Source organism: Onychomys torridus, chromosome 6 (genome assembly GCF_903995425.1).
Source record: "Onychomys torridus chromosome 6, mOncTor1.1, whole genome shotgun sequence".
Taxonomy (NCBI): domain Eukaryota; kingdom Metazoa; phylum Chordata; class Mammalia; order Rodentia; family Cricetidae; genus Onychomys; species Onychomys torridus.
This window is the reverse complement of record NC_050448.1, coordinates 120,284,896-120,312,811: the sequence shown is the minus strand read 5'-3', so window position 1 is coordinate 120,312,811 and position 27,916 is coordinate 120,284,896. Positions and strand designations below refer to the sequence as shown.

Genomic DNA, 27,916 nt, shown 5'->3' with positions numbered 1-27,916 from the left:
CAGCCATCAGCTCAGAGCTTGCCCAGACCACCTGGCCCAGGGCTCTAGGGACAGGGATATGGGATGATTTCCAAATCTTCAAAATAAGCAAGCAAGGGATTCTCACAATGGGCACAGTGTCCTGAGTGCAGAAGGGAAGTGTGCTGATGGAGGAAGTCGCCAAGGACTCGGGAAGGAAAATCACGGAGGTCCCTGGGTGGACTGCAGCAGACTGAATTCAGTGCTCCGATTGCCATGCAACCAGGCCATTACTCTTAAATTCCTCTTGCCTCATTTCCCTTTTCCTTCTGAGAAGATATGATAGTAAGTGGTGGAAGGTTTTTTTCCAAACTATGATTCAAGAAGAAGTTTAGCCACGGAACAGGTGAGTGCTACTGCCTTAGAGAAGAACTTGTAGAGACATGTCCCAAATAGATCCACCCCAGATTTTTCAAAGGAGGCAACTCCTTCATCATGTATTGTAAGGCCTTCCCAGTTCAGGAAGAAGCCATCTGCTCCACATTGATCACCTGACTCAAGGTACCCAGCAGGCTCCCTGTGAGTATACGAGAGGCTTCACTACAACATGACCCACAGGGGTAACACAGGACCTGTCCACAGGCTAAAACTTGTGACTCTTCTGTTTGCTCTAAGTCCAGAACTTCTTTTCCTGGGAGCAGGAATGAAGCTTCAAGACAATGGGTACGACGGATTGCTTGTTGCAATTAACCCTCAGGTACCCGAGAATCTGAACCTGATTACAAACATTAAGGTGAGTGGCAGTTATGCAGTTGATACCATTAGCCCATTAGTTCAGACCTCTTACCATTTTTAGAAAGTTAATTCCACCAGGTTTGAGCTTGAACAGTACAGAGACCAGTATTTCTTAAAGACAGTGCTGATAACATGATGTGTACACTCTGGCTAAATCACACAGTTGTGTGTAGTCCCCGCTCATAGAGATTTCTTTTATCTTCTTATTAGTCACCATCTGTTGGCTTCAGGGTTTGGTCATAGTTTTCATATGTTCTCTGGAGAACAGCTTAGAGAAATTAAAGCTGTCTTTGGTGAAAGAAAGTCGGATGTTTGAATGACAGAGGAGCCTGGGAGTGTGTGTCAAGATCATCCTGTGGTGTCTCATTTCAAGAATGAGAGTTCTCAAGGGAGAAAGTCTATGTAGGCTCCCAGAGAGAAATATTCTTTGTTTTCTCCCAATGTTCTATAAAATAAATGACAGTTTTTACTTCATCATGGTATGGGAGGATCATTACCTAAGAGCTTCTTTGTTAGGTATTGCTTAAAGTGAAAATAATATCCTCAAAAGGTGCAGGCCTGAACATGCCCATAGGTGTGACATAAAGATGTGTTCAGTAAAAGCTTAAAACCCTTTCAGAAACTTGGGGAAATCATGAGGGCAAGCTCCAACACATAATCAGTGTACTAAAAATCTCTTTCAGGTAGCCATTTGATGTCTTTTCTAAAGAAATCTTCATGGGTTCATTCAAAATAAATGTATTGCACTGTTGTTTATGTGTTTGTGTGTCATCAGAGAAACAAGGATTTACACATGGCGGTGTTCCTTCTGTTTGTTATAGGAGATGATAACTGAAGCTTCCTTTTACCTGTTCAATGCTACCAAGAGAAGAGTGTTTTTCAGAAATATACAGATTTTAATACCTGCCACTTGGACAGCTCATAATTATAGCAAAGTAAAACAAGAATCCTATGAAAAGGTAAGGATTTGGGATTCTCTTAAAAGAACCTAATTCAATTTAAGGGTGAAAAACTTTCAATTTATACTTTGTCATTGATAGCAGGACAGAGATATGCTACTGCAAAGAGTATTGCTGAGAAAGTGTGGACCTTATCCCATAGACCTTTATAAATGATTATGAGAAAAAAAGAATGGAAACACAATAATAAGTGTAAATTATTCAGTCACAAACTCAGTCACATGCCTTTGATGAATCTGCTTCTCAGGTCATCTCTTTATGCAATGCACAAGATCCTAGCTCAGTTTTTAGTCAAGGAAAAAGTCGGGTTTATGTTGCTGAGGGCGAGCAGGGACCAGCACAACCCAACTCTGGTGGTCTTTGCTTGTCATTGTGCTGGGAACAGTCAAGTCCATGCGGAGAGACATCCATGCATGTAAAAATGCAACTGTGGTCAAAATGAGCATGCTTTGCCTTTAACTAAGGCCTACATGCTGATTCAATGGAGAGAAGCAAACCAAAAGGCTGTGATAAAGAGAACGTGACTCCATTTTCTTTTCTAACAACAGAATAACTTATCATTGAAGAACATTAATAAACTGCAGATGATATGAAAATATTCATTGGTATGCACCTATAAAATGCTAAAGCACTTTGAAAATTACTATGAATAAGAGTTCTTCGTGTATAGGAGAAGAGCTAGCAACAGGGCATGGAGAGGAGCTTAGGGTTTCAGCAATGGAGTGGCTTGGTGTCTGTAGCTACAGTGCCATCAGGATAGCTAGGACATGGAAAACATGTCTTTTATTTTAATCTGTGTCACTTGGTTTAAATTTCCTCAGACTGTTTTAATTCTTAGCTCTCCCTTGAAGACAGAAATTGAATAGCCTAGCAATGTAGAACGTAGCCCAAAGGCATGAAGATGTTGAGAGGCTTACAAAAGCATTTGATTTTTCATCAGATAGAAACATTTGACAGTGCTTGGCATGAAGATAAGTAGGAACCTGGAACAAACTGGGGAAATTCTAGTGTTTATTAAGCTGCCATTAGTACCTTCAATTGAGTTATGTTTATACGTGTGTGTGTGTGTGTGTGTGTGTGTGTGTGTGTGTGTGTATGTGTGTGTGTGTATTTACTACCTATGCAATCTCATTAATTGCTATTATCAAAAATTAATAATTATGTTCACATAAGGTAAGGACTTTGTTCCATGCAAATAATTAATAATTACTGATCCACAGTTTGAATATTTATTTAACTTCAAAACCCACACTGTTTGTACCAAGCTATGCAGTCTCTATAAAGATTACATTCATGAACTTGCCCTTCAGTACAACTGAGAAGTCAATGGGAGTACCCTGATCCTATGAGAGGTATAAGTATAGCATATGTAATATGATCAAATGTCCTGGATACAATTTTCCTAAGCATTGTAATGTCAGTTAAGCAAACATTTAGTGAATGATACTGATCTATCTGGTTATGGAAATGAAAGATGGGGATACAGTGTACAGAAGAGGCCCCACAAACAACGTCCTGCTTCCTGTGATGGTAGACTAACCACAGAGAGTTCACTGGAAACTGCTGTAAGTTGACTGTGCAGTCCTGGATGATGTGTAAATACTAGTAAATGTTCTTGATTTTATGACTTTTACAGTGTCATAATATCACAATTTTACAGTGTCGATGTCTGAGAATATTTTGTTCTGGAAAATGGGAGGGTAATAAAGGAGAGAAAGAAGTCCATGAAAACTGGCTAAACATTTAAAGGAGAGTTTTCTGAAAGTGCCAAAGAATTTAGCTAATATTTAGCTATCAGAATATCTAAACTCTAACCTCGAGTCATTCCTTTTGCCTTTAATCTGTTTTAAAATTGTGTATAATTACATACAGTAAAATTGTAGCTTAAATTTCTTTAAAATGTATTTGTTTTAATTTAGGCAAATGTCATAGTGACTGAGCAGAATGGGGTACACGGGGATGATCCATATACGCTACAACACAGAGGGTGTGGAAAAGAGGGGAAATACATCCATTTCACCTCTAACTTCCTGCTAAATGATAAGTTAGCAGCAGGATACGGCTCAAGAGGTAAGTTCCAATCATAAAAATCACAGCCCGTGACAGTACAATATTTTGTGTTTGGTACAGAAGAGATCTCATACAACCCTCAGCTTGTCAAGGACTTTCTGTTTGAGCAGAAGGCAGACCAAAGGCACATGGAAGGAGAGGCACAGAATGAGCCAGGAAAACCAAGAACCTGGTTAGATAGAGTAGTGCTCTGAGAATTCAGTGAAGGCACCAAGCCAAGGGTTGCCGGGACATGTCTTCTGAAGCAGGGGTTAACAGCGTTTTGATGGGTGAAAAGGAGAGAGTAGGAGGAATCATGTGAAAAGTACTGAGGTGCAGAGGAACTCAAGGCTTTGGAGAGAAGCATTAGACCCACTGACAGGGCACAGGCTGGGCATGCAGGGAAATGCCAACATGTACCCAACAAGCAGGTGATGGGAGCGTTGTGGAATATCCACACTAGGAAGTCACCACTGATGGCTCACTGTGTGTATGGGAACAACAGCACCATATCATTTCAGAAGGTGGATCTGTCTGTCCATGTGCATAATTGGGCTTGCTAGAGTCAATGAAGGAGAAGCTGGATGTGGAAGGGTACAGGGGAACACCTCAGGGGTGTGCTCAGGAGGCTTGAGTTGAGGCAGTAAGGTAGAAAGGACCAGAGCCTGGAATACAAGCAACAAGGATTTCCTATGCCCAGATGCTCTGCCAATTTCATTTAAAATATGTTCTTATGAAATCTGAGTGGCCTTAAGTTCTGAGAATACCAGAAAGGAGTTCTGGATGGCTGTCTGCAGAGTGGAAGACCAGAGGTGTGCACGGACGATGTTAAGAACAAGGAAGGGAAATGGGGGTGGCAGTGGAAAGGAGAAGCCATGGGTCTGGGTTAGGCAAAATGATGGTGAGGAGCAGTGGACTGCCCTACAGATGTCTAACTGTGGTCAGACATCAGTGGCTGACACTTAGGAGAAAGATTACAGTCACCAGCCTGTAGACTGGTGGACCATGTGTGAGGAGACACCAGTGAGAACAGGCCAGGCAACCCAGTGCTAACTTCAATCTGCAATTTCAGTTTTTGTTCAGTTTTAAATAGGGCCTTTCAGAGATTTTTATTTTTATTTTTATTAAATCTAAAACTAAGTACATTTTGTTACTCCTGCTTAGCAAGCAGGAGGTAAAGCAATCTATCAGGATATTTTACAAAATTCTTAAAAATTAGATTTTTCCCCTCTCTGGTAACTAACCATGAGGTTGATGTTCTCTGGCCCTCCGTACGACTTCATCAGTGTCTCTAGATTCATGAGTCAGCACATCATCAGTGTCTCTAGATTCATGAGTCAGCACATCCTTTCCCTTATTACTCTCAGCTGCGGCTGTTCCCTCCCAAGATGCAAACATTGCACAATGTTCCACAGCCTGGCTCAGTCAGCAGGCAGTCCCCAAGTTACAGAACCTAAACTAATTCAAACAAAGGGAACGTGTGCTTTGGTTAGACAAGGGCATTGACCCGGAAGGCTTCCACAGAGAACAATTAACTGCTGAGCTGACCTTGGAAAGAAATCTAAGATTAGAGAGGACAAGGGTAAAACTGTGAAGGATTTGGTGTTAAGAATGAGAATTTCTAGGGGCTGGGGATTTAGCTCAGTGGTAGAGCGTTTGCCTAACAAGCATAAGGCTCTGGGTTCAATCCTCAGCTCCAAAAAAAAAAAAAAGGATTTCCAAGAACAAGGGTTACAGAAGGGGTACAGGAGAAAGGAGCATCCAGGCTGGAATGGGGATGCTGTGATCTTTTCAGACTCTTCCTTCTTCCCTGGTTTCAGTCATTGATGTAGACCGGGGAACGGCCCATAGGAGAGCAAACATGCTTAGGCCCAGACTAAACTTAGAAAAGTTACTTGATTGCAAAGATGTACTTCTTCCCTCTAAGTCCTTAATCTACTGGGCTGCATGCATGAAGCTACAGAAAAACTTGTTAGACAGCTTCAGGGGAAGAGAATGTGGGATGCCTTGCCACTGCTGCAGTGGATGATGCCTCACAGTTCTGGGAGCAAACATTTCCATGCTGCCTTTTCTATGATGGCAGAGGATGAGGTAGGAGAAGAGGGGGGAAAAGGACCAAAAATCTGACCTCAACTCTTTGGAACAAGAGTGTAGTAAGGTGATACTGCATCTAAGTTGATTAGCAAGGCCCATTGCTGAGATTTTAGGCACTCAGAAAGTCAAAACTCTCTCTTCTACAGGCAGGGTGTTCGTCCACGAATGGGCCCATCTCCGCTGGGGTGTGTTTGATGAATATAACAACGACAAGCCATTCTACATGAACGGGCGGAATGAAATTCAAGTCACAAGGTCAGTGTTTTCTCTCATGTTACAATTCACTACTGATTGAGTACACTGAAAATTTCAAAAACTAGAAGGGCTTTAGAATAATTTTTACAGTAAGTGGCTGCACATACTGACATTTGCTGCTATAATCTCAGCACTAGAGACAGAGGCAGAATGTGTGCTACAAATTCAAGGTCAACCTGGTCCACACCGTGGGGTCCAGGTCAGCCAGGGCTACACAGCGAGGCTTTTTCATAAAATGTTAAAAAATAAAATGATAAATAAGAAAGTAGGCATTTTTATCTTGATTTAGCTATTATGTTATTTAAAAATAAGAAATAAAAATAAGTTAATGGCAAGTAAATATTAGTAAGGAATAAATTCTTGTTTTTTATCCTTATTTTTTACTGAATTTTAAAATGGGCAAATATTTATGTGATTCAAATATGAAAAATGAAAAGTTGTGTTCCTCAGCATCTCTCACTGGCCACCATCTTCATTCTGCTTCCTCTATGAACTATAAACAGTTATGTTTTCATCATCTTACCACTGTCTTCTCTATTTCCAATAATAACATTGATTCAGTTCTTATTTATTTTTCCTCATCAAGAAAATTCAAATAAATATGAATATATATTTCCCTCCCCTTTTAAAAATGATTAGTGATCCATTGTGTGGTTATGCTATAACTTATTCAATCAGTCCCCTCTTGTTGGAGACATGGAGATTAATAGGAACCTTTCATGGTTGCCAATATTACTGTCACAGCATCATACATGTGCTGTTTCATTTTTATGCATGGAACTCTATAAATCTAAAAAGTCTTCCAAGAATTCTGGGTCACAGAGCATCCTCAGCTGGTAGACATGTGCCATCAGTACCACTTCTAAATGACACCATTTCTCACTCAGCAATGTTCAGAATATTTTAATAAAGATGGAATCTTTCCAAAGTTCTCCATTACAAGTTCACTCTCCTTCCCTTATGTCCAATGGAGCACTGTCTCAGTATGTTGCTGCCCCTGTCCTTCCTTGGTCTTCCCTTGCCCAGAGTCCCTCTGAGCTCAGTCCTGCTTTGTCTCACTCTGGTTGCTAAAGGTTTTGGCAATACAAAACTCCCCCGTCCAAATTCAAGGTTTTAAACTAATGCAGAGAACCTGTATTTCTAAGTTAATAAACTTCCATAAGAGAACATTTAAAATTTTTATACATATCTACTGAGCTATAATCCTTGAAACAAACTATTAGAAAAGATAATCAAGAAAAAACATATTTCTAAAAATACCCAATTCCTAGTTTCTCATTCCATTTTTTTAGGTGTTCATCTGACATCACTGGAGTTTTTGTGTGTGAAAAGGGCCTTTGTCCCCAGGAAGGCTGTATTATTAGCAAGCTTTTCAGAGAAGGATGCACATTCCTCTACAACAGCACCCAGAATGCAACTGGATCAATAATGTTCATGCAAAGTTTATCTTCAGTAAGTATGTCCTTGGAATGGCAAACTCCTATAGGCTGCCATGTCTTTCTAAGACACACAGATATGCTTGATGTATGTAAATATCAGAATAATTAATAGTCACTATACTAGAGTCAGGGGTCTACAGTTAATTTAGTCTTTATCCTACATAGTAAAAACAAAAAGAACAAAATCTGTCTCCTCCAAATGATAATAAATGCAGATTGTTTTTAAAAGCAAAGATCCACTTTCCAGGGAGAATGTTTAACAAGAGGACTTTTGAGGCCACAAAATGAGCTGCCCATGTGGTAGTGTTCCTTTCTTGTGTCATTTCATAGGAAGAGGTATGAGGCTTGCTAGAATGATGGAACAAATAACTGTATTCCTCTCACTTAAGGCCCTCTTTCCTCTGTTTTGAGAAAATCTAGAACTTCAAAAGACAAGCAAGCTAGCCCAGGAAAGTTAACTGATCCTCAGCTTTACACCTAAGTCTTGTCAACTAGTATTTCATATTAACTCTAAAAAGATGAATGTGTAACTCCATTTTAAACCTGATATTTGCCAGACAGTGGTGATACACACCTTTGATCCCAGCACTCGGGAGGCAGAGCCAGGCAGATCTTTGTGAGTTTGAGGCCAGCCTGGGCTACAGAGTGAGTTCCAGGAAAAGCACAAAGCTACACAGAGAAACCTTGTCTCTAAACAATAAAAAACAAAAAACAAAACAAACAAACAAACAAAAAAACATCTGATATTTAAGAGTAATCAATTACCGTATTTCTCTCTGGGCAGTTCATTTTCTTTAAGAAGGACGTCACACCCATGACAAACTGTCCAAACTGTCACCAGAACCTTGCACTAGGAGAAAGCATAGAGTGAGAAAGGAGGCAGTTGGCTAGTTCACAGGTTTCATGGGGCCAGCCTGTGTGGCTTCATTTGTCTATTGCACTTTCCAAAGACCTGAAAGTCATTATCTGTAGATCTCTCTGCTAGGCTGGGAGTGTGGTGGGCACATGTCCTCCTGGAGTATTCTCCCTGTTCCATGGCTGACCGATCATGTTTACACTGGAACTGTCTTCCTCTATCTGTCCCCTTTCCCTCTCCCTCCTTCCTTTCCTCTCTCCTTCCCCATCCCATCTTTTCTTCCTTTTTTCCTTCATTTTTCTAACTTGTTTCTTCAGTCTGGTTTTAATCGATGGTAGGACTCCTTTGCAACATGAACTTGACTGTTTCTATTTCTTGCCTTTATCCATTCAGTTTTCTAATATATAACTTTTATAACTGGCCTGTTATAACCCAGTTCTATATATTTGATCTAGATTTGTGAGTAGATAAAATCTTGGTAACCCCTTGCAAAAACCTACTTGAACATATCCAGTCACAAAAGTTTAAAAATTCCCTTGCTACAGTCACAAAATGTAGGGGTAAAAAGCACTAAAAGAAGCACCATGGGTGTGCTCCTGAGCCTACCCCACTGAAAACCCAAGCAGGTGTTACCCAGCTAAGCTTCCTCCTCTGTGGAGTCAGAGATGGGACCAGGGAACCTATAAATTTTTCCAAACTCTAAGCTCCCATGCCTCTAATCTTTGTTCTTTGTAGGGCCAGAGCCACAGAGAATAGACAGGCATTCCCCTGCAGTGCAACAACTATAACTTTAAAGGGGGATGTTTGCATAGGTTTATTATCATTAAATGATTTACATTTAGATTTCTAAATGGGAAAGGGTTTCAGGAAGTAGATTTAAGTTGTTTTGCCCTCATCTTATCCTCACAGAGATCAATATTTGAACTAGATCAATGTTTGTTGACTGATCTGTGGAAAAGATACAGTGTCACATAATGGGATTCCAAAGAATGGGCTAGCCAGCATAACATCTCTTAGGGTGTTTCTTCAACACAGTATCATGCAAGGGAGGAGAAGGAGTTGTTCTGTTTAAGACTAAGGCGTATATACACAATCTGCTCTGTTTTCTCAGTGCAAACAAACTTCTACAAGAGATTGCTTCTGTGACCACAGGGTGCTACTATTTCAAGCAAAAGGTGTCGAGGGTTATTTGCAAACTTGCTACCACTTTTGAAAAAAGGAAGTGCATGACCTTGCTGTCAGCTCTGTCCTCCTTTTCCCTGTGGCCTAGGGAGGACACAAGTGTCTCTGGTCTGGGAAGGGTGCTTTGTTCTTTTCCAGGTGGTTGAATTCTGTAATGCAAGCACCCACAACCGTGAAGCCCCAAACCTACAGAACCAAGTGTGCAGCCTCAGAAGTACCTGGGACGTAATCACAGGCTCCTCTGACCTTAATCACAGCCTCCCCATGCATGGGGCTGAGTTTCCGCCTCCTCCCACATTTACCGTCATGCAAGCTGGGGACAAAGTCATCTGCTTAGTGGTGGACGTGTCCAGGAAGATGGCAGAGGTAAGGCACTGGTTCCTACGGACCGAAAACCACTCTTTAGTTTCCCCTATCAGGTTTTAGCTCTGTTTCATTCAGTGTATGAAGCAGGAAGGCACAGAAAGTTTTGAAGAGTCCAAGATATGTTATTTTCTTGGGAAATAGGTAGGGCAAACTCAGAATGAGGCTGAGAAATTATGGTGACATAAGTGAGATCCACACAGAGTCCCTAACCCCATTAGCAAGCCCGTGTTGCTGCTAACTGTAACATTTCCCCCCCAAGACCCTTTTCTAAAACCTAGATACTGTTTAAAGCCGTCGCCGAGCCACACTCTAGTCACTCTTAGAGGCTGCGATTGGGAATGTCGGCACAACCACCACAATGAAAACAAAACTATTGAATTCCTACCCAGCCCCTGTGCTCCATGACAGAAGGAACCAAAGCTACAGAGAAGTAGTGTTTTCCATGCCCACCTAATTATGTAAGGCTGGGGCAGATTTCAAGGACCATGTCTCATCCACCATATTAACCTTCTTCCAAGCTTGTAAGAGAAGTAATATTTGGGGTGGGGGGCACTAAATTAAAATGTTGTCTAGTTTGAGGTATCTATGAGACATTAGATTAGTGATGGGTCCTGAGAAGTGTGAGAGGTGGGTCTGGATAACAGGGGAGATATCGGAGGGTTGGGGATTTAGCTCAGCGGTAGAGCGCTTGCCTAGCAAGGCCCTGGGTTCAGTCCTCACTTCCGACAAAAAAAATAAAGGAGATATCAAGAAACAGAGGTCACAGCCATCTCTGAGCAGCTGGTCACTCCTTTACCTGCCTTCAGAGCCATCAGAGTGACCTTAGTGAATTAGTGGTAGCATTATCCCTATCCTTGATTAGTGCATGTCGTGTACATATCAAAGGCAATCCTCATAGCAGCTATAATAACCAATAAACATAATATTGTGCTCACTCTCTAAGTGTCCAGCCTCAAGTGGCCACCATAGCAGAGGGATGGACACTGGTGCTGCAGATTACCACAGCTCTCTATTACCAGATCCCTTTGTAAAGCTTCCTCTCTGGACAGAGTTAAAAAAGAATCAGTTACAAACCTCTTCTCAATGGACATCATAGGTTGTTAAATTCTGAGCTGGAGTAAAATGGTGAGAGTATGTCATCTCATTTGTGAATAGTTCCTCAGCACTCTCTCTCCTGCACATCCAACACACAACTAGCTGAGTTGTGTGCTGAGTACACAATTAACTGAAAAAATGTTCTAGCACTATGCCACTCTTTACAACTCAAAGAACTGCACTGTGCCTGTAAAGAATGAACAGACACTTTTGCTAATTGAATCACTTCATCATCGTTGGTCTACCAATCAAATGCCACTTTCTATTTTTTCTTTTCTTTTGGGGACCTAGGCAGACAGACTCCTTCGACTACAGCAAGCAGCTGAATTGTACTTAATGCAGGTTGTTGAAACTCAGACTTTTGTGGGCATTGTCACGTTTGATAGCAAAGGAGAAATCAGAGCCCAGCTACAACAAATTAACAGTGACAATGACCGGAGGCTGCTGGTTTCCTCTCTGCCTACTACCGTGTCCACGGAAGAAGAAGCAAATGCCTGTGCGGGGCTCAAAAGGGGCTTCGAGGTAGAGTACCCTGAGCTCAGCTGCCCTCACTACCTTCTTTTTCATTTTGAATCTCAGGCTTGGGGTTTTTGGTTTTGTTTGTTTGGTTTTGGTTTCGGAAAAGGGGTGTTCTCTTATAGCATGGTCATAGCATCCTCAGCTGTTAGAGGGTAATGATGAACCTAAAGTCAGGACCCGTTTCTTACTACCATTGCCCTCCCTCGGCTTGACCAATCAGCCAACATAATCATGAATTAAGAGCTGCTTGTTGAAAGAATGAGTACATAAAACGGTACAATGAGCTTGGCTAAAGGACTGAAGCACCATCTAGAGTCTTTCCAAACTATCACTATCTACTCTGAAGTGGTCCCAGCTGTGGCCATTGTTATCCTTGTATGTTTCAAGGCAAAATCATCATTTTTGGTCTCTGCCTACAGACATGCCAGATTTCAAAGATAAGAATCAAGAGGGTCTGAGAAGATAAATAAGTCAGTATTCACACAGACGCGCACGGGCGCGCACACACACACACACACACACACACAATTAAGACCAGATATATGTTTCAGGATTGACAGAATTGATCTAAATCAGCATCTGATAGAAAGCAAGACATCAGCTAGCACTGTTACCACCCCTAGCCAATGGCTGTTCAACCTAAGCTGCCCATTGACATTGCTTGAGCTCAGTGGGAGAGTGCATGTGATTTTAGATTCAATCTCAGGCATGCGAACTAACAAAAACAAACCCATGATGCCTGCATTTTAGGATACATTTGGGGGTTCTGATGTCATTGATCTGGGGTGTAGCTAAGGTGGGGAACCACAGCTCTCAGCCCTCTTACTGGTCACTGGCTGGATCTTACAGGCAAGGGTCTCATATCATAATGTGTACAATATATTTTATGAGGCAAAGTCTGTACAACTGTCCTGTGATAGAGTGAGGTGAGGATCAACTTGGAGGTGGTCATAGAACACAGGGGACCTTGAAGAGGTGTAGGTAACATTGGTAGCAACTGTACATGAATTCCTCTATTAAGTCAGACCATTTAAATCACATTTCCTTCTAAGTAATGGGTGGCTATCTACATTCAGGTCATTGAGAAGAGGAATGGAAGAGCCGATGGCTCTGTCATGGTATTGGTGACCAGTGGGGCAGATGAACACATAAACAACTGCCTGCTCACCACCATGACCAGCGGATCCACCATTCACTCCATTGCCCTGGGTGCCTCTGCAGTCAGAAAACTGGAGGAGTTATCACATCTTACAGGTAAAACCTCCCAAGGTGGTGTCTTTTAGAGAATACCCTTAAAACTGAATGCACAAAGCTCAGCTATGAAACCCAGATTACATGTCTTAATTAGGAAAAAGGTGAGAAAGATTTCTCTTAAAACACACAAACCATTGATAAAACTATCTAAAAAATTTTTTCTAGTTTTAAAATGTTTTCTCTAGATTTGGAGTTTTGTACATCCAATGAAAATAGTATTTTTATGATTTGTTAAAACAGCCTGAGAATGCATATTTGCAAAGCTAAAATCATATTGACTAACTGCAACAACTTCTAGAGTAGACATACGAACAGCATTGTAAGATACATGTCTGCTATTTTCTAGACAAGGCAAAGAATAATTTCATTTTATATTCCATAAAAATTAATCCAACAAGCTGGGCATGGTGGCACATGCCTTTAATCCCAGCACTTGGGAAGCAGGTGGATCTCTGTGAGTTTGAGGCCAGCCTGGTCTACAGAGTGAGTTCCAGGATAGGCTGCAAAGCTACATAGAGAAACCTGTCTCAAAAAACCAAAAAAAAAATAAAATAAAATAAAATTAATCCAACAAATTGAAAATTAAGATTTATTGGAATTTAAAAAAATGGTGTTCTCAGAATATAATTGCAAATGCACAGCAATGCAATGACTAGCAATTAATCTACATCATTTAGCAATTATTTTGGATCTAAGACTACCCACTAAGTATCTCCTGAGTTCTTCTACAGTGGGCAGTACACTAAAGCCTGAGGAAACAGCCATGAACTGACACTGAAAATCACCTCCCTAAGGCCACTTGCCTCATAGTGATGTGAGATGTCATTCACAATGAGCCAAGGACCCTCTTACCAGCTCCAGACCATCACACTAATGTGGACACAGTGTGTCGGAGGAGACATAATCTTTATTTTATCTATCTATCTTAATAGTTGGCATTCAAATCTTGTGTTTCAGGAGGTTTAAAGTTCTTCATTCCAGATGAATCTAATCCCAACAGAATGACTGAAGCTTTCAGTAGGATCTCTTCTGGAACGGGGGACATTTTCCAGCAAAGCTTACAGGTCAGAACTTCAGCCTTCTATGTGTAGAGGGGGCAGAGTACATGGACTGTACCACCCACATTATTCTCTGAATCTGTAACTCTCTGTGTGGAGAAGGTTCGAATGAGCTTCTTGGTATCCCCAGAGCCTGGAGTCATTTTACCTCTTGTCTGCGTGGCTCATTTCCAAGAGTTACTTTCTGTAATGACCATTTCAGCTTTCAAGGTCTGTAAAATGACTTCTTAGAGCCTGAAAATGCAGCTAGAGGTAAGGTAGAGTAGAGTGGGGTGGGGTTGGGTAGGGTTGGGTGGGGGGGTGGGGCAAGAGCCAGAACAAAAATAAGAAGCAATGTTTTCATTTTTTCAGTTCTGTTCATTTCCCCTCAACCACACTTTGTTTCACTCTGGCTGCTTCCACATCTTTACAGTTTCCCATTTTTATGAGGAATATTAATTATTTCATGAAGTTTTAGAAATTTCTATATCTTTACCTTGGTGTATGTGTGTGTGTGTGTGTGTGTGTGTGTGTGTGTGTGTGTGTGTGTGTGTGTGTGTTATTTTGAGACAGGGTTCACATGGTTTAGACTGTATGTACCCCAGGCCAGCCTTGAACTCCTGGTCTGCCTAGTTCTATCTTCTAACTATAGGAATCACAGGCATAAGCCACCAGCCTCAGTTTTAGATTGGCTCTTAATTAGTGCAACTTATTAGATTTGGGGCACAAAAACATCCTCTAATCAAGCTACCATTAAATTTTTTCAGTTTAAATACCTTAAAGAGTTTAGATATAACTAAATAATGTTTCAAACAGAATTTCACCTGCAATTTCCACACAGATGGTGAGTCAACCTGACAAGTTATGCTTGATGTAAACAGTGAACTCAATGAATTACTGCCAGGAAATATTGAACACACAGCTGATATATGCACAGTAAAGATAGTAATAGTCCCATCACTAGAAGTCAAATAAATGCCCCCAAGAGATACTGTAGTCAAGTGTTCAAAGGTCAAAGATAAAGTGAAGATTCATAAAAGGGAAACATGCATCACAGGTTTCCCAGCTTGGCAGAGAGTAGACATCTGGGCAGAACCTCTATGGGCCTCCAGAGATAGTCTAAGTGCTAAAGAAAAACTCTGCCCACCAATAGTAGTCTACCTAACAAAACTGTTCTTTAGGGTAGCCCACTAGCCCAGGCTGGCCTTAAACTCTCAGCAATCTTCCTCCATCAGCTTCCAAAATGCTAGGAATACAAGCATGCACCACTGTGCTCAGCTAGCCAACTGAATTTCGACCAAAAGGGGCATAAATATACATTGAAGAAAGAACAAACTTTTCATTAAATGTTGCTAAAAAAGATTGGATGTTCCCAGGCAGAAGAATGAAAGTAGACCCATATCACTCAGCAATTTCAAAACCCAAGTCAACATAGATAAAGTTCTTCCTTGTAAACTTTACATAGACAATAATAGTAGAAATAGTGAAGCACTTGAGGATGAATAAGGGTATTTTTGTGGGGGAGATGGGGACAGGGGATAAGATCCTCAAAGCATGAGAAATAAAGGTTCAAATCAACTAATGACGATTACATCAAACTAAAAAGAAGCTTAGCAAAGGAAGCAATCAGCCCAACACAGACAGATCCTGTGGAAGGAGGCAGCATTTAAAAACTGTGCTTCTAATGATGGCCAATATCCAAAATAGATGAGGAACTCCAAGGACTCTAGCAAAAAGCAAAAACATCCCAGCTTTTAAAAGTGGGCAATAAGCTGGATGTGGTGGTGCACTCCTTTAATCCCAGAACTCCAGACGCAAGGGGGGGACGGGGGGGGGGGGGGGGAAGGGGGGGCTCTGTGAGTTCCAGGCCAGCCTGGTCTAAGAGTCAGTTCCAGGACAGTCAGAGAGCTACATAGTGAGTCCATGTCTCAAGAAAAGAAAAACAAACAAAACAACAACCAAAAAACCCCAACAAGAACTGGGCAATAAACACAAAAAGACTGTTTTTAAAAGGAGACATACAAATAGTCAACAGATCAAGCAGATGTTTTTCAAAAAGAAACTTACAAACAGCCCATAGGTGTATGAAAAAAATGTTTAAAATAACTAATCATCAGAGAAATAAAGATTTAAACCACATTGAGATATCACTTGTTCCAGGAAAAATGGCAGATGGTAAAAAGATGGAAGACGACATGTTGGTGAGAACGTCATACTGTTGACAGGAACCATGAAGGAGAATTTCATCAAGCCTCCTCACAAAACAAAAATGCAACCACCATATAATTTTTAAAGCTGGTTTTTAAATTTCTTACTAGAACTTGTTAAAACATAAAGATATAGTTATATGAATTAAAACCATCTAAACCTATCAACAAACAAAATCTTCTAAGCGCTCACCATCATAAGTGGTGGTGTAAAGCCAGTACTTACTTTCATGGGAGATACAGGAGAACAGCTACATCACTTTTGAAGGGTAATGGAGCAGACTGGGTGTGCAGCACAAGGACAGAACAGCTGCCTGGCGGGCACAGGCTCTTGTTTAATCCCCAGCATCACAAGAAAACAATCAAACAGATGAACAGTGAAGCCAGGCATGAAGGCATGAAGCTATAACCCCTGTATTTAGAGATAGAAGGATCAGCGATTGAAGGCTAGCCTGAGCTGCTCGAGACCTAGCAAAAATAATAATGCATTGTACTTGCACTAGCTGTAAGAAGGTATTTACAACTAGTTATGCAATGTATAATGTTTTGCTTTGATCTATATATGTACAGTACACATCTGAATTAAATGTATTGCCTATTCATTTTTTTATTATAAACACAAGGCAAAAAAAAAAAAAGGGAATGTAAAGTGTCACTAGAAACTTTCTCTTTAACAGCTTGAAAGCGTGTGTGAAACTGTGCAACCCCAGCACCAACTGGAGAACTCTGTGACAGTGGATAGTGCTGTGGGTAACGACACAATTTTTGGAGTCATGTGGCAGACCAGTGGTCCTCCTGAGATTGTATTATTGGATCCTAGTGGAAGAAAATACAACACTAGTGACTTTGTAATCAATCTGGCCTTTCAGACAGCGATCCTTCAGTTTCCAGGAACTGCGAAGGTTAGTGTGGGAGCCTGTTCACAATGACATGACGGTGCTCAGGCGCGTGTAGAGCTTGAAAGTGTGTCACATGCTTAAACATGTTGTGCAAAGAAATGTGCTGACATGTCAAAACATTATAAAAAATATTTAAGAGGAGCAATCAAAGCATGTCCACTGTGTTAAGGACTATGTAAATCTGTTACATTCACAATATGGAGATCAATGTTTCTCTACAGCATTAGTAGTTATTTTTGAAACCTGTATCTTTGTTTATAAGAGATATCCAAGCTGGGCAGTGGTGGCACACACCTTTAATCCCAGCACTCTGGAGGCAGAGGTAGGCAGATCTCTGTGAGTTCAAGGATAGCCTGGCCTACAGAATGAGTTCCAGGACAGCCAGGGCTACACAGAGAAACTCTGTCTCAAAAAAAAAAAAAAAATGAAAAGAAAAAAGGAAGGAAGGAAGGAAGGAAAAAAGAAAAGAAAAAAGAGATATCCATATAAATATAGTTTCCTATATGTTTGGGAGCAGATCGATATAGACTTTATAATATGACTACTAAAATGTCTAAGTTTTTGAGTACCTACTATGTTCTGGGTCTTGCACTTATAATAAAATAAAATAAAACGCCCTGACTAGGATTAAGCACCTGGTACCACTAGAACATACATGAGGATGGGAAGAAGGAAGCTCCTTAGCAATGAGAACATCATCATGGAAATACAAGAGACAAGAGTCCTGAAATGGGTGCGGCATTCTGGGCACAAGAAATAGAACATGGGAAGGCTCAAAGACGAAGCAGAGCTGCTAGTAATTCAAGATGGAAGAACCTGAGAGTAGCACAGAGGCTGAGAGTGTGAGGGATGGGAGAAGAGGGAAGCGAAGAGGTCCAGCAGATAAGCCACAAGGGCTCTTCCTAACAGCACAGAGAGCAGGGGCTGGACCACTGGAGGCTGGGAGCCAGCATGCCTCAGACCTGACTGCCTCATCAAGTACTACCCTTACCTGCCTTTCCCCATTATTTTGTTGTTTTAAGTCAGGGTCTCACAGTGTTGCCCAGGTTGGTCTCAAACTCTCAGACTCAAGCATTTCTCCCACTTCAGCTTCCCAAATTGCCAAGTTCTGGGACAATGCAGATGTTCCACCTGGCCCAGATTGGCAATGGCCACTTCACTGGATTCTGAGCTGGCAACCTCCAATCTACCCATCAGTGGAACCTTCTGAGGCCTGCCTCCTGCTCAGAACTCTGTGGAACTTTTATGATGAAATGCCAACAATTAAGGTTGCTGCCGAGCAGTTTATGTTTGGCTTCTGCCCCAGCTCATACCCTTCTCCAAAATACGTCCTTCTCTGTTCCTATGGAACTTTTCTGCAAATTGATTATGCTCACCTCACATAAGGGCCGTGGATGCCATCTCTCATCTTCCTTGAACTTTTCTGCAAATTGATTGTGCTCACCTCCCATAAGGGCCGTGGATGCCATCTTTCATCTTCCTTGCTCTCTTGCCTGACCCCTTCATCTGGATTGGAAACACCAAAGAGAACTTTTTTGATCTGGAGGTTCCTGCCACATGTCTGCTAGTGACACCATCAGTTCAAAGGCAGACAGTGAGAGGTGTGTCCTGGGTGTTTGACTCAGGCCTCCCTGGTGGGAGATGGCAAAGTGTGAGTCCCGTGGAGGTAGGCTGGCCAGAGTGTGGTGGCAACCAAACCCGTCTTCTCAAGTCTCGCCTTGATTCATTGAGTTTCTGCTGATTCTCTTCTGTTATTTCCAGAGGTTAAACACTGGCAGCACAGGAGTCCTAACGTCAAAAAGAAGAAACACTCTGTTACATAGAAATCTCAGTCTTGTTTGTTCTTTCAAATATTGTTTCTTCCAGGTGGCTTGTATAAATGAGAGGATGACAGGGAGCAGAATTTTTAAAAATCCATGGGCATAGGCACTGTGCCACTCTGAACTGTTCAGGATAGTAGGTTATGTTCTAGTGATATGAGTACTTTCTGTTCTTTAAAATTTCTGGGGCTTGAGAGGTATGGAACAAAAGAAGAATGTTCCTCTGTTAGCCCAGGGTGTCGATAGATATCACAATGGCCCACTTAATTTATATAATTTTACCAGTTCTAAAAAAGAACTAAAGTATTTAACTTTGAATAAAAAAGTCCAGATTGATCAGTGCAGAGTCCTTTGATGCAGTGATGGTTGCCATAATGTCCTAAAACTGGGAGGCAAGAATGTGTCCTCAGATTGATTCAGGATATATTTACCCTCTGGGGCTGCCTTATAGTAACAGTGACTGGCTAGGTACCACTTAACTAACAGAACCTGTCCTAACATCTTTTCTTGAATTGAAAAACAATTCAGCATCAATAAAGTGTTGATTTTTTTTCTTCTTCACAATTAACAAAAACAACACCTTGTTTTGCAGCCTGGGCACTGGACTTACATACTGAACAACACACACCATTCTCCTCAAGCCCTGAAGGTGACAGTGGCCTCCCGTGCCTCCAGCTTGGCCATATCCCCAGCCACTGTGGAGGCCTTTGTGGACAGAGACAGCACCTATTTTCCTCAGCCAGTGATGATTTATGCAAATGTGAGGAAGGGTCTGTATCCTATTCTAAATGCCACCGTGGTGGCAACAGTCAAGCCAGAGGCCGGAGATCCCATTGCACTGCAACTTTTGGATAACGGAGCAGGTAAGGAGTAGCAGCACGGTGTTGTTACTCACCCTGGGAAGTCCCTTCAGTCAACTGCTTTCCTAGTCAATCTTACCCGATTCTTGAGAGCTTGTTTGAAAGGGAACCCAGCTGCTCACATGACTCTTGATCAAAGATTCGCCCTCCTCTATTGGGAACGGTCCTCTGCTTCCACTGAACACACATCTTTGGGAGGGAAGTACATGAGAGAGGATGCAGTTACCCACACATTTTATAGATATAAAACTGAGGTTCAGAGGCAGTCAGCTTCAAAGCTGTCCTGGTACAGATCCTTAACTTAAACCCAAGTTCTCTGACTCCCTAGAGAAGGTTCTGTCCCCTTTCCTTCTGACAGTGATGAGAAGAACTGACCACAGTGCCTGTAGAATGGACAAATCTCCCTTTGCAATTTCTCAACAAAGGTAGACCATCTAAATGCCAAGATTTTTTTTTCTTCCATCAACAACAACAACAAAAAATTCTATATCTTCATGAGTAAGATGGTTACCACTTATTTTATATAAACAGACCCCTCAGTTTTCTCACATGGCAGGGCTTGTCCCTATCGTGGGGGGAGCTGGTTTTGGGGCACTTTAATAATAACACAAATGTCAACATTTGGAGCCTGAGGTGTGATGTGAGAACTGTTATGACCTTGGGATACCACAGGCTGCTTACCCAGAGTGACAGGCTGCCTTGAATGCACTGCTATCCTGGGATCCAGATCTTTCTTCCTAGAGTAGTGGACTGGACTCTGGATTGTGCTGCCCTCTGAGAATCACAAAGCAATGAAGGACAGGATGTGAGAATGTCCCAACGGCAAGGCACAATGGCAGGGACCAGAGCCTGCTAGCCGCAGCTCAGGGAACTCTTACACTCTAAACGACAGTGTGGTGTGTCCTCTATTGAGGACATCAACTAACTGCATGCTTTTTATCAACCACCAAAACTGTTTAGCATTTCATTGAAGATTCTTAAACAAACATTTCTCTTGAACTTACAGGAAAATTTAAGTTTGTGCATTTGAATTTATCTTTTGGAGACAGATTTTTATTTCAAAGGGGTGAATAAGTATGGCCATATGACCATAAATAATCTTAAGAATGCTTTGGTTCTGCAGAAATTATTATTAGTTTTTTAATTGTAAATATATTTTAGTACACTATGTTCTGTTATTATTTTGGATCATAAGAATGAAAGCTTTCAAGATGATTTTTAAGTGTTATCTCTGAAATACGTGTAATGAGGTTGGATGCATTCAGAGTGATATGTTCATAGGTTATTCAGCTTTAGAAAACAACTTTTCAGAGACAAAGTAATCACAGGACTAAATTATGATGTCATCTCATTTTAAACTGCACAACAATATCAAAAGTAGCTACACTACCATATGCCAAGATAGAAATAATTTTGCAGGGATGGGGATGTGAGACCTTCACAGCCTACAGCAACACCATCTGCAGGAGACAAGAAAGCAATTCAGTTCAAATTCAACAGTCTGACACAAAGTGTCGTTTTAGGCACATGTAAGCACAGCACAATTTGATGAAAACTTTTCTGGTGACAATGAACTCAAACCTGTGTGCACAACGAAGTATTCATAAATCTCTTTGAGGAACACATTAAGCTAAATAAAGATCAGACATGACTACACTGAAACTCTTCATGAAGTACACGTGACAATCCCATAAAGAAATTTTCTATAGACTGAGAAAAACAAACATGGTAAGAGTCTGGGCGAGGGTCTAGCCACACAGATAGCACAAAGGTTACCAGGCTAGAGAGCACACCTGCTCCCAGCCTTCTGGGTGGATAATAGGTCTTTCATTCCTGGAAGGAACAATCTTATGTGTTTAACATTCTTGCTTATCAGTGAGCACAGAGCTCTCTGCTCCCTACAGAAAGAGGAATACATATTTAATAACTCATTAAATATTAGCAATCAACTCTGTTGACATGTTAACACAGAATGTTTGTCTATATGCACAGGTGCTGACGTTATAAAAAAGGATGGAATTTACTCCAGGTATTTTTTCTCCTTTGCTGTAAGTGGTAGATATAGCTTGACAGTGCATGTCCATCACTCTCCCAGCATAAGCACCCTAGACCACTCTGTTCCAGGAAGCCATGCTATGTATGTGCCAGGTTATATAGCAAACGGTAAGAACCATTTGCACTGTGAATGTGTGTAATATTATTTCGTGTATGTGTGTGTGTGTGTGTGTGTGTGTGTGTGTGTTTGTGTGTGTGTGTGATAGAAAGAAGGAGATGAGAGGGGAGAGGCTAAAGGAAGAAGGAGGGAGCGAGAAAGAAGAGAAGGAGAGACAAGGAGACAGAGGCAGGACTGAGGGAGGGAAGAAGGGGAAAAAACTGAGAGAAACATGGAATTTCCAAACCATGCTTAGGTCTGTGGCTACCGCTAAGTGGTAGAGCACTTGCCTGGCATGAATCAAGATTCATTTCCCAATAACTCTCTCTCTCTCTCTCTCTCTCTCTCTCTCTCTCTCTCTCTCTCTCTCCTCTCTCTATTGACTGCATCTTCAATTCTTAGTGATTTGTGGTAGAGAATACAGAAAAGAGATATTTCCTATAGACTGACCCTCTCATTACTTTAGTAATTGATTCTGAATACTGTCTTGTGATTGTTTGGTTGCAATAACTGACAGACAAAGAGACTCCTTACAATTTATTGGTTCCATATTCCCTTTATAGAAATTTAGACAAGGGCAAAAAGTTGAAAGCATGATGCAAACAGCCCCAGAGGTCAATACAGGAAATGAGTTCCTGAAACATGAGCTTGGCTATTGTAGACAGCTGAGCAGAGGTTCTGCTACCCTTCAGATAAAAGTGCCAAGATAAATAGGAGGTAGACACTGCCTTTTAGTTCCCATTGGGAAGCATCGTCCAAAATAAAAGGGAAACCCACTGGGCTGAGATGTCTGTCAAGGCAATCTCTAGGACCATTTCTAATCATTTTGTTTCTAAAAATGGAGGATTTTAAGACAAGCTCTCTCCCACACATTCCCCCTTCTCATCTTCAGTGGCTTTGTTTTGTTTTGTTTGTTTTTGTTTTTATTTTTGTTTTGCAGTGCTGGGAATGGCCCTCAAACACTTGTGCACCCTGGGCATATACTCCCTGGCTAACCTACACCCACCTCTCAGGTCCTTCCCTCCTCCCTTCTGGAATGGCACTGCCTGTGCCTGAGGCCCAGCTCCTCCATTTACTGCTGTGTGATGCAGAGCAACTGAACTCTGTGTCTCTCCATTTCATTAGCAATAAGTGTATGGCAAAATAATTCACCCTCCTCATTGCCTTGCTAAAGGAATTAAGTATTTAATACAGCGATATATTTAAAAATACCTTGCCATAGTAGACACACAGTGAATACCACTTACTATTATTAAAAATCATCACTAGATAGCTTCATTAATCCACATGGTTTTGATAACATTTATATGCCAAAACCTCCAAATTCATAATTTTAAGGTTATTGAATCTAGCTTAAATGTTTTTAAATATTAAAACCCATATCTAATTAGTTCTATTTTAGAGGAATCATAAAAATCTAACTTTTGGTCTCTGACTCTTTGGCCATCTTCTATCAAATTACATCAATTAGAAATTATTTTAAGAATTACTTTTAAAATATTTATTTGTTTGTTAATTATTGTATGTGTACATGCTAAAGCAAGTGTATTGAGTTCAGAAGACAACTTGTCAAAACTGGTCCTCTTTCGCCCTTATGGGTCCTTTCTTTCATCATTCCATGTTCAAATCTATCATCAACTTGTGCTGTCTGCATATTACACACCCTTTCTTGCCTCCCCCTGAAGTCACCATTGAAAGCTGCCACTGTCTTCTCTCATGGTGACTATCGAATGGCTCTTTCCAAGTGGCCTCATGGTTACTGAAGTTTGATCCATTTTCTAGGGACCTGTGAGAAGGCAAAATGATGGATCATGCCATCCCTGCTTTCCCACAGCACTGGGGTTAAACCCTAAGCCTGCTACACTGATTCCTGAGGTCGGTTATTACTGTTCTTATGTCTCATCTCAGGGTCTTCTGCTCTCTGTTTGTCTGTAGTGCTGGGGTTTGAACCCCAGGGCACCATACATGCCAGGCAAATGCATTACTTCTGAGCTGTAGCTGCTTCCTTAGCTTCCTTCTCCTTAGCTCAGTCTCTCTAACCTGTACCTTGTCTGCATGTAAGTTTTCATGCAAGCTGTTCTCTTTGCCAAGGATGTTTCTCCCTTCACTTCTTACCTGAACAACTCAGCCTTTGGGAAACTTGAATGTTACTTCAATACCACCATAAATGATGTGATCTTGCAGAGCACCCTGCCTTTTTATTATTCTGTGTTAGTCACAGTTTATAAATATCTATTTACTGATATGACTACCATGGCTGTAAATCTCATGAGGGAGACTGTTCAGTCTGATTCATAGTATAACAATCTGCCCCCAAAGAGTATGTATGGAGGGAATAAATGGATGAATGAACACATTATTGACTCAGTTGTTCTAATGATGTCTCAATAACCTGACAAGGCAGTTCAGGTTTGTAATTTGATATTTGGCTTTTTCTTTGTGCTTCAGATAATATTCAAATGAATGCTCCAAAAAAAACTGGCCACAGAGGTGTGGAGGAGCAGTGGGGCTTCAGTAGAGTAAGTTCTGGGGGCTCCTTCTCAGTGCTGGGAGTTCCAGCTGGCCCCCATCCTGATATGTTTCCACCATGCAAAATTACTGACCTGGAAGCTGTAAACGTGGAAGACAATGTGGTCCTCTCTTGGACAGCACCTGGAGAAGATTTCGATCAGGGCCAGGGTAGGTTTGCTGACGTTGTTACACAACTACCTTTCTACAAACAGTATTTCATTTTCAATGTTCGTGTACGTGTACGTGTGTGTGTGTGTGTGTGTGTGTGTGTGTGTGTGTGTGGTCATTTTTATTGTTTTCTGCAGCAAACTTTCTGGTCAGATGTTCTTTGGACCACCAGCCCCGACATGGAGACTTATTAATTACAAAAGCTTAGCCTCATCTTAGGCTTGTTCACAACTCTTACAACTTAAATTAACCCATTTATATTAATTTATGTTCTGCCTTGTGGCTGTTTTTCTTCTCCATAATGTACATCTGACCTCCTATGTATCTTGATGGTGGAATCTGCACACCTGATTCATCTCCAAAGTTCCTCTCTCTCCCAGAAATCCCACTATCCTCTCTTGCCTAGCTATTAGCCATTCAGCTCTTTATTAAACTAAGCAGAATAAAACAGCAACACATTTTCACACAGTATGATCAAATATCCCACAACAGTTTTCCATATAAACTTTACAAAATGTTTCACTAGTTAAAGCAAGACCTAGAGACAGCTCAAATAAAACAACCTAAAATTTACATAACAGCCTGTAGGGAGGATGACATCTTGATTATGTTGCATCTTGCTTTTAAAAAATACCAAGTCCTCCTGGCTCGGGTTTTAGCATCAGTCTTTACAATGTGACTTGGTATTTAGTGCTTTTTCAGTTGTATATCCCTTTATATCCATTTTCATTACTCATTTTCAATAAACTAAAAAAACTTACCCAGTGACTAAACTTTCCCATATATGTTTTCAATTTTAGCTACACGCTATGAAATAAGAATGAGTAAGAGTCTACGGAGCATTCGAGATGACTTCAACAATGCCATTTTAGTGAACACTTCAGAGCTAAATCCTCAGCAAGCTGGCACAAGGGAGATATTTACTTTCTCACCCAAGCTTGTCACCAGTGAACTTGAACATGAACCTGATGGAGAAATGCGAGAAAACCACGTAGTGTATGTAGCCCTGAGAGCAGTGGATCAAAACTCCCTGAAGTCAGCTGTGTCTAACATCGCCCTGGTGTCACTGTCTGCTTCCCAAAATTCTGCTCCTGCACTTAGCAGAGACAATTTAATACTAAAAGGAGTTTTAGTGGCAGTAGGTTTGATAGCAATGGTCTGCCTTATTATAGTTGTAGCACACTGCACTTTAAACAGGAAAAAGAGAACATTAAAGAAAGAGAATGGAACAAAATTGCTTTGAACAAACATGCATAGTACCTTCCTTCCTAGATATAATGCCCATGGTCTTTACTTTCATAATAAATGTCAACAAAATAAAATTAGCATCAACACTATGTTGAAATGCATTTGGGCAGTTATATAATCACGGTTCAGGTTTTTACATAGCAGATGGACACCACTCCCCAACCCCAACCCCCCCCCCCGCTGTGCACACGCAAAAAAAAAAAAAAAAAAAAAAATCCAGCTTTTATAATACTCATTTGGGGGAAATGTTTAGAAAACAGTAATGTTCCAGTTATGGAAAAATAATTTTAAAAAATATTGTTCAAGGTAATATCTTGAAAGGCAAGTTAAGGGCAAAATCAAATCTGAGCCAAGAAGAGCATATTTTATTGATGTTGAGGGAAACAAAAATATTCCAGGCACAGAAAAGGAGGTTGGGTCTGAATTAGGCAGTGTAATTGACTGTATGAAGCAACCATGTTACTTTGATTAATTTCTCATCTCCGCTTTTCTGTGCAGAGCAGGATGCGTGTTTATAACTGACAACCAAGCTGCTGCATAGCTGAGGTCTCCACTGCAGGCTCTTCATGTCTTCTCCTTTGGTTAACTACATTATGGCTCTCATTACACCACCAGTGCTTGGACAGGCCCTTTCTCACTGTGAGAGGAGACCTTAGAGTGTGGCCATTGTCCTTACCCCTGGATACTGATCTGTGACAGAGGTCGCCAAAGTTTATTGTTTATAAGATTTTAGTCCCATTGAAGCTGCTTTGAAGTTATTGCCTGGGAAATAATTGAATAAAAATGATTACAGCTCTCATGAAGCTTTAAGTAAAGAATAAAAACATTATTCTGAAATAATTTTAATATGTACACCATACAGTTTTACTCTATTTGAAAGAAGAGGTTATGGAAAGAGAGACATTTAGAAGCGACTAGCAAATTCTGTTCTCTAGTTAAATAAGAATCTGCAATCCTTTCTTTATCAAGGGCAGAGAAAGGAGATGGCAGTGATGACAGAATAAAAACCATCAAAAGTTACTTACTCTTTTTAAAGATGTTATTAAATAGTAATATTTCATTTCTGAATTCAAGATCTTACAACTTTATTGAATACATATAATAATAATAATGATGATGATGATGATAAAGGTGGGTGTTTTTAACCAGAATCAATTAGGAATGATTTTATCATATTTGGGGACATGTTGTTGGGGAAATGTGGGGACATGGGAAAAGAAGAAAAGAGAGGACGTGAAGCCAGGAGAGAGAGATTCCGCAGAGTGGAACAAAAACAGCCAGGGATTCTCTCTGCCCCAGCTGCCTTCCCAGAATTCCTGTTACTGTCCATGTCCACCAGTTCCGTCTAAGTTTCCAGTCCCTAAATCTCCACAGGCTGGGGGCTGGAGGCCTCTTCAGCCCAGGTTCCAGTGTGGAGCTGAGTCCTTCCGCCCTGCATTGCCACTACATCCAAAAGCCAGCATTTGCTTCTCCGTGGCTTCAAATTGGGCTGGTAAAATACAGAGATGGGGCTGGGAGTAAGGGGTTCAATTTCTCAGATGTTTTCCTTATTCTACAGACAGAAAGACAGAATCAGGGTGGATCAAGGCCCTGTGCTGGAGAATAGCAGAGCTGTGTAAATGTGGAGTCAAGTTATCAGTTACCCCTTTACTCTCTGCCTACTGAAAAGGGCGTGAGAGCTGCCAGGGGTGACTTCACTCTTCTGTGATCCATTAGCAGGAGAGAGCCACTTGTGGGGTTTGATGCGTAAGTGAACCCCAACATTAAAGAGGCTGTGGCAAAAGGATAGAAAATTGAAGCCAGGCTGCACCGTACAGCAAGACTGTCTCAAAAAAATAAAGCCCAAGGAAACAAAAGGAACGAAAGACTAAAGGACTTGCTTTATCTCTGTTTTTCCCCCATTTTGTGACAACAGTCAGTACATCTGACAGGTTTGGAAATTAGCAAAGGGGCAGAGACAAAAGTGAAGGACACCGAAAACATAAAGTTCACACACACGCTGGGCAGAGTGGTCTCATGAAGTGGGGAGAGGAAATGGTACTGAGGATCAGGAGGGAAAAGTGGAGGCAACAGGACAGATGCAGTAGATAGAGGAAAATACTGAATTAGAGATCCCAGCCACCCATAGAGCAGACCTACGGTAAAGTTCATGTTGATCATTAATCCATAAAAAAAAAAAAAAAAAAAAAAATA

The 27,916-nt window shown here is 41.1% G+C and overlaps 1 protein-coding gene across 6 annotated transcripts; it reads left to right on the top strand.

Annotated features, from left to right (window-relative positions):
* The first annotated feature begins 48 nt into the window (after window positions 1–48).
* On the top strand, window positions 49–27,868 carry Clca2 (chloride channel accessory 2). Of its 6 annotated transcripts, none has more exons than XM_036191554.1 (15): window positions 49–751; window positions 1,575–1,712; window positions 3,632–3,782; window positions 6,002–6,110; window positions 7,403–7,562; window positions 9,726–9,953; window positions 11,340–11,570; window positions 12,644–12,821; window positions 13,779–13,885; window positions 16,743–16,967; window positions 19,377–19,647; window positions 21,637–21,807; window positions 24,245–24,475; window positions 25,276–25,471; window positions 26,222–27,868. In XM_036191554.1, the coding sequence occupies exons 1-15, from the start codon at window positions 566–568 to the stop codon at window positions 26,262–26,264; spliced, it is 2,625 nt and encodes an 874-aa protein (XP_036047447.1). In that variant the 5' UTR covers window positions 49–565; the 3' UTR covers window positions 26,265–27,868. The 6 variants fall into 6 exon arrangements, with proteins under 6 accessions (XP_036047447.1, XP_036047445.1, XP_036047444.1 ...); XM_036191552.1 differs by lacking the exon at window positions 26,222–27,868 and having other exon boundaries at window positions 49–364; window positions 639–751; window positions 25,276–25,812; XM_036191551.1 differs by lacking the exon at window positions 26,222–27,868 and having other exon boundaries at window positions 49–364; window positions 634–751; window positions 25,276–25,812.
* Window positions 27,869–27,916: the final 48 nt, after the last annotated feature.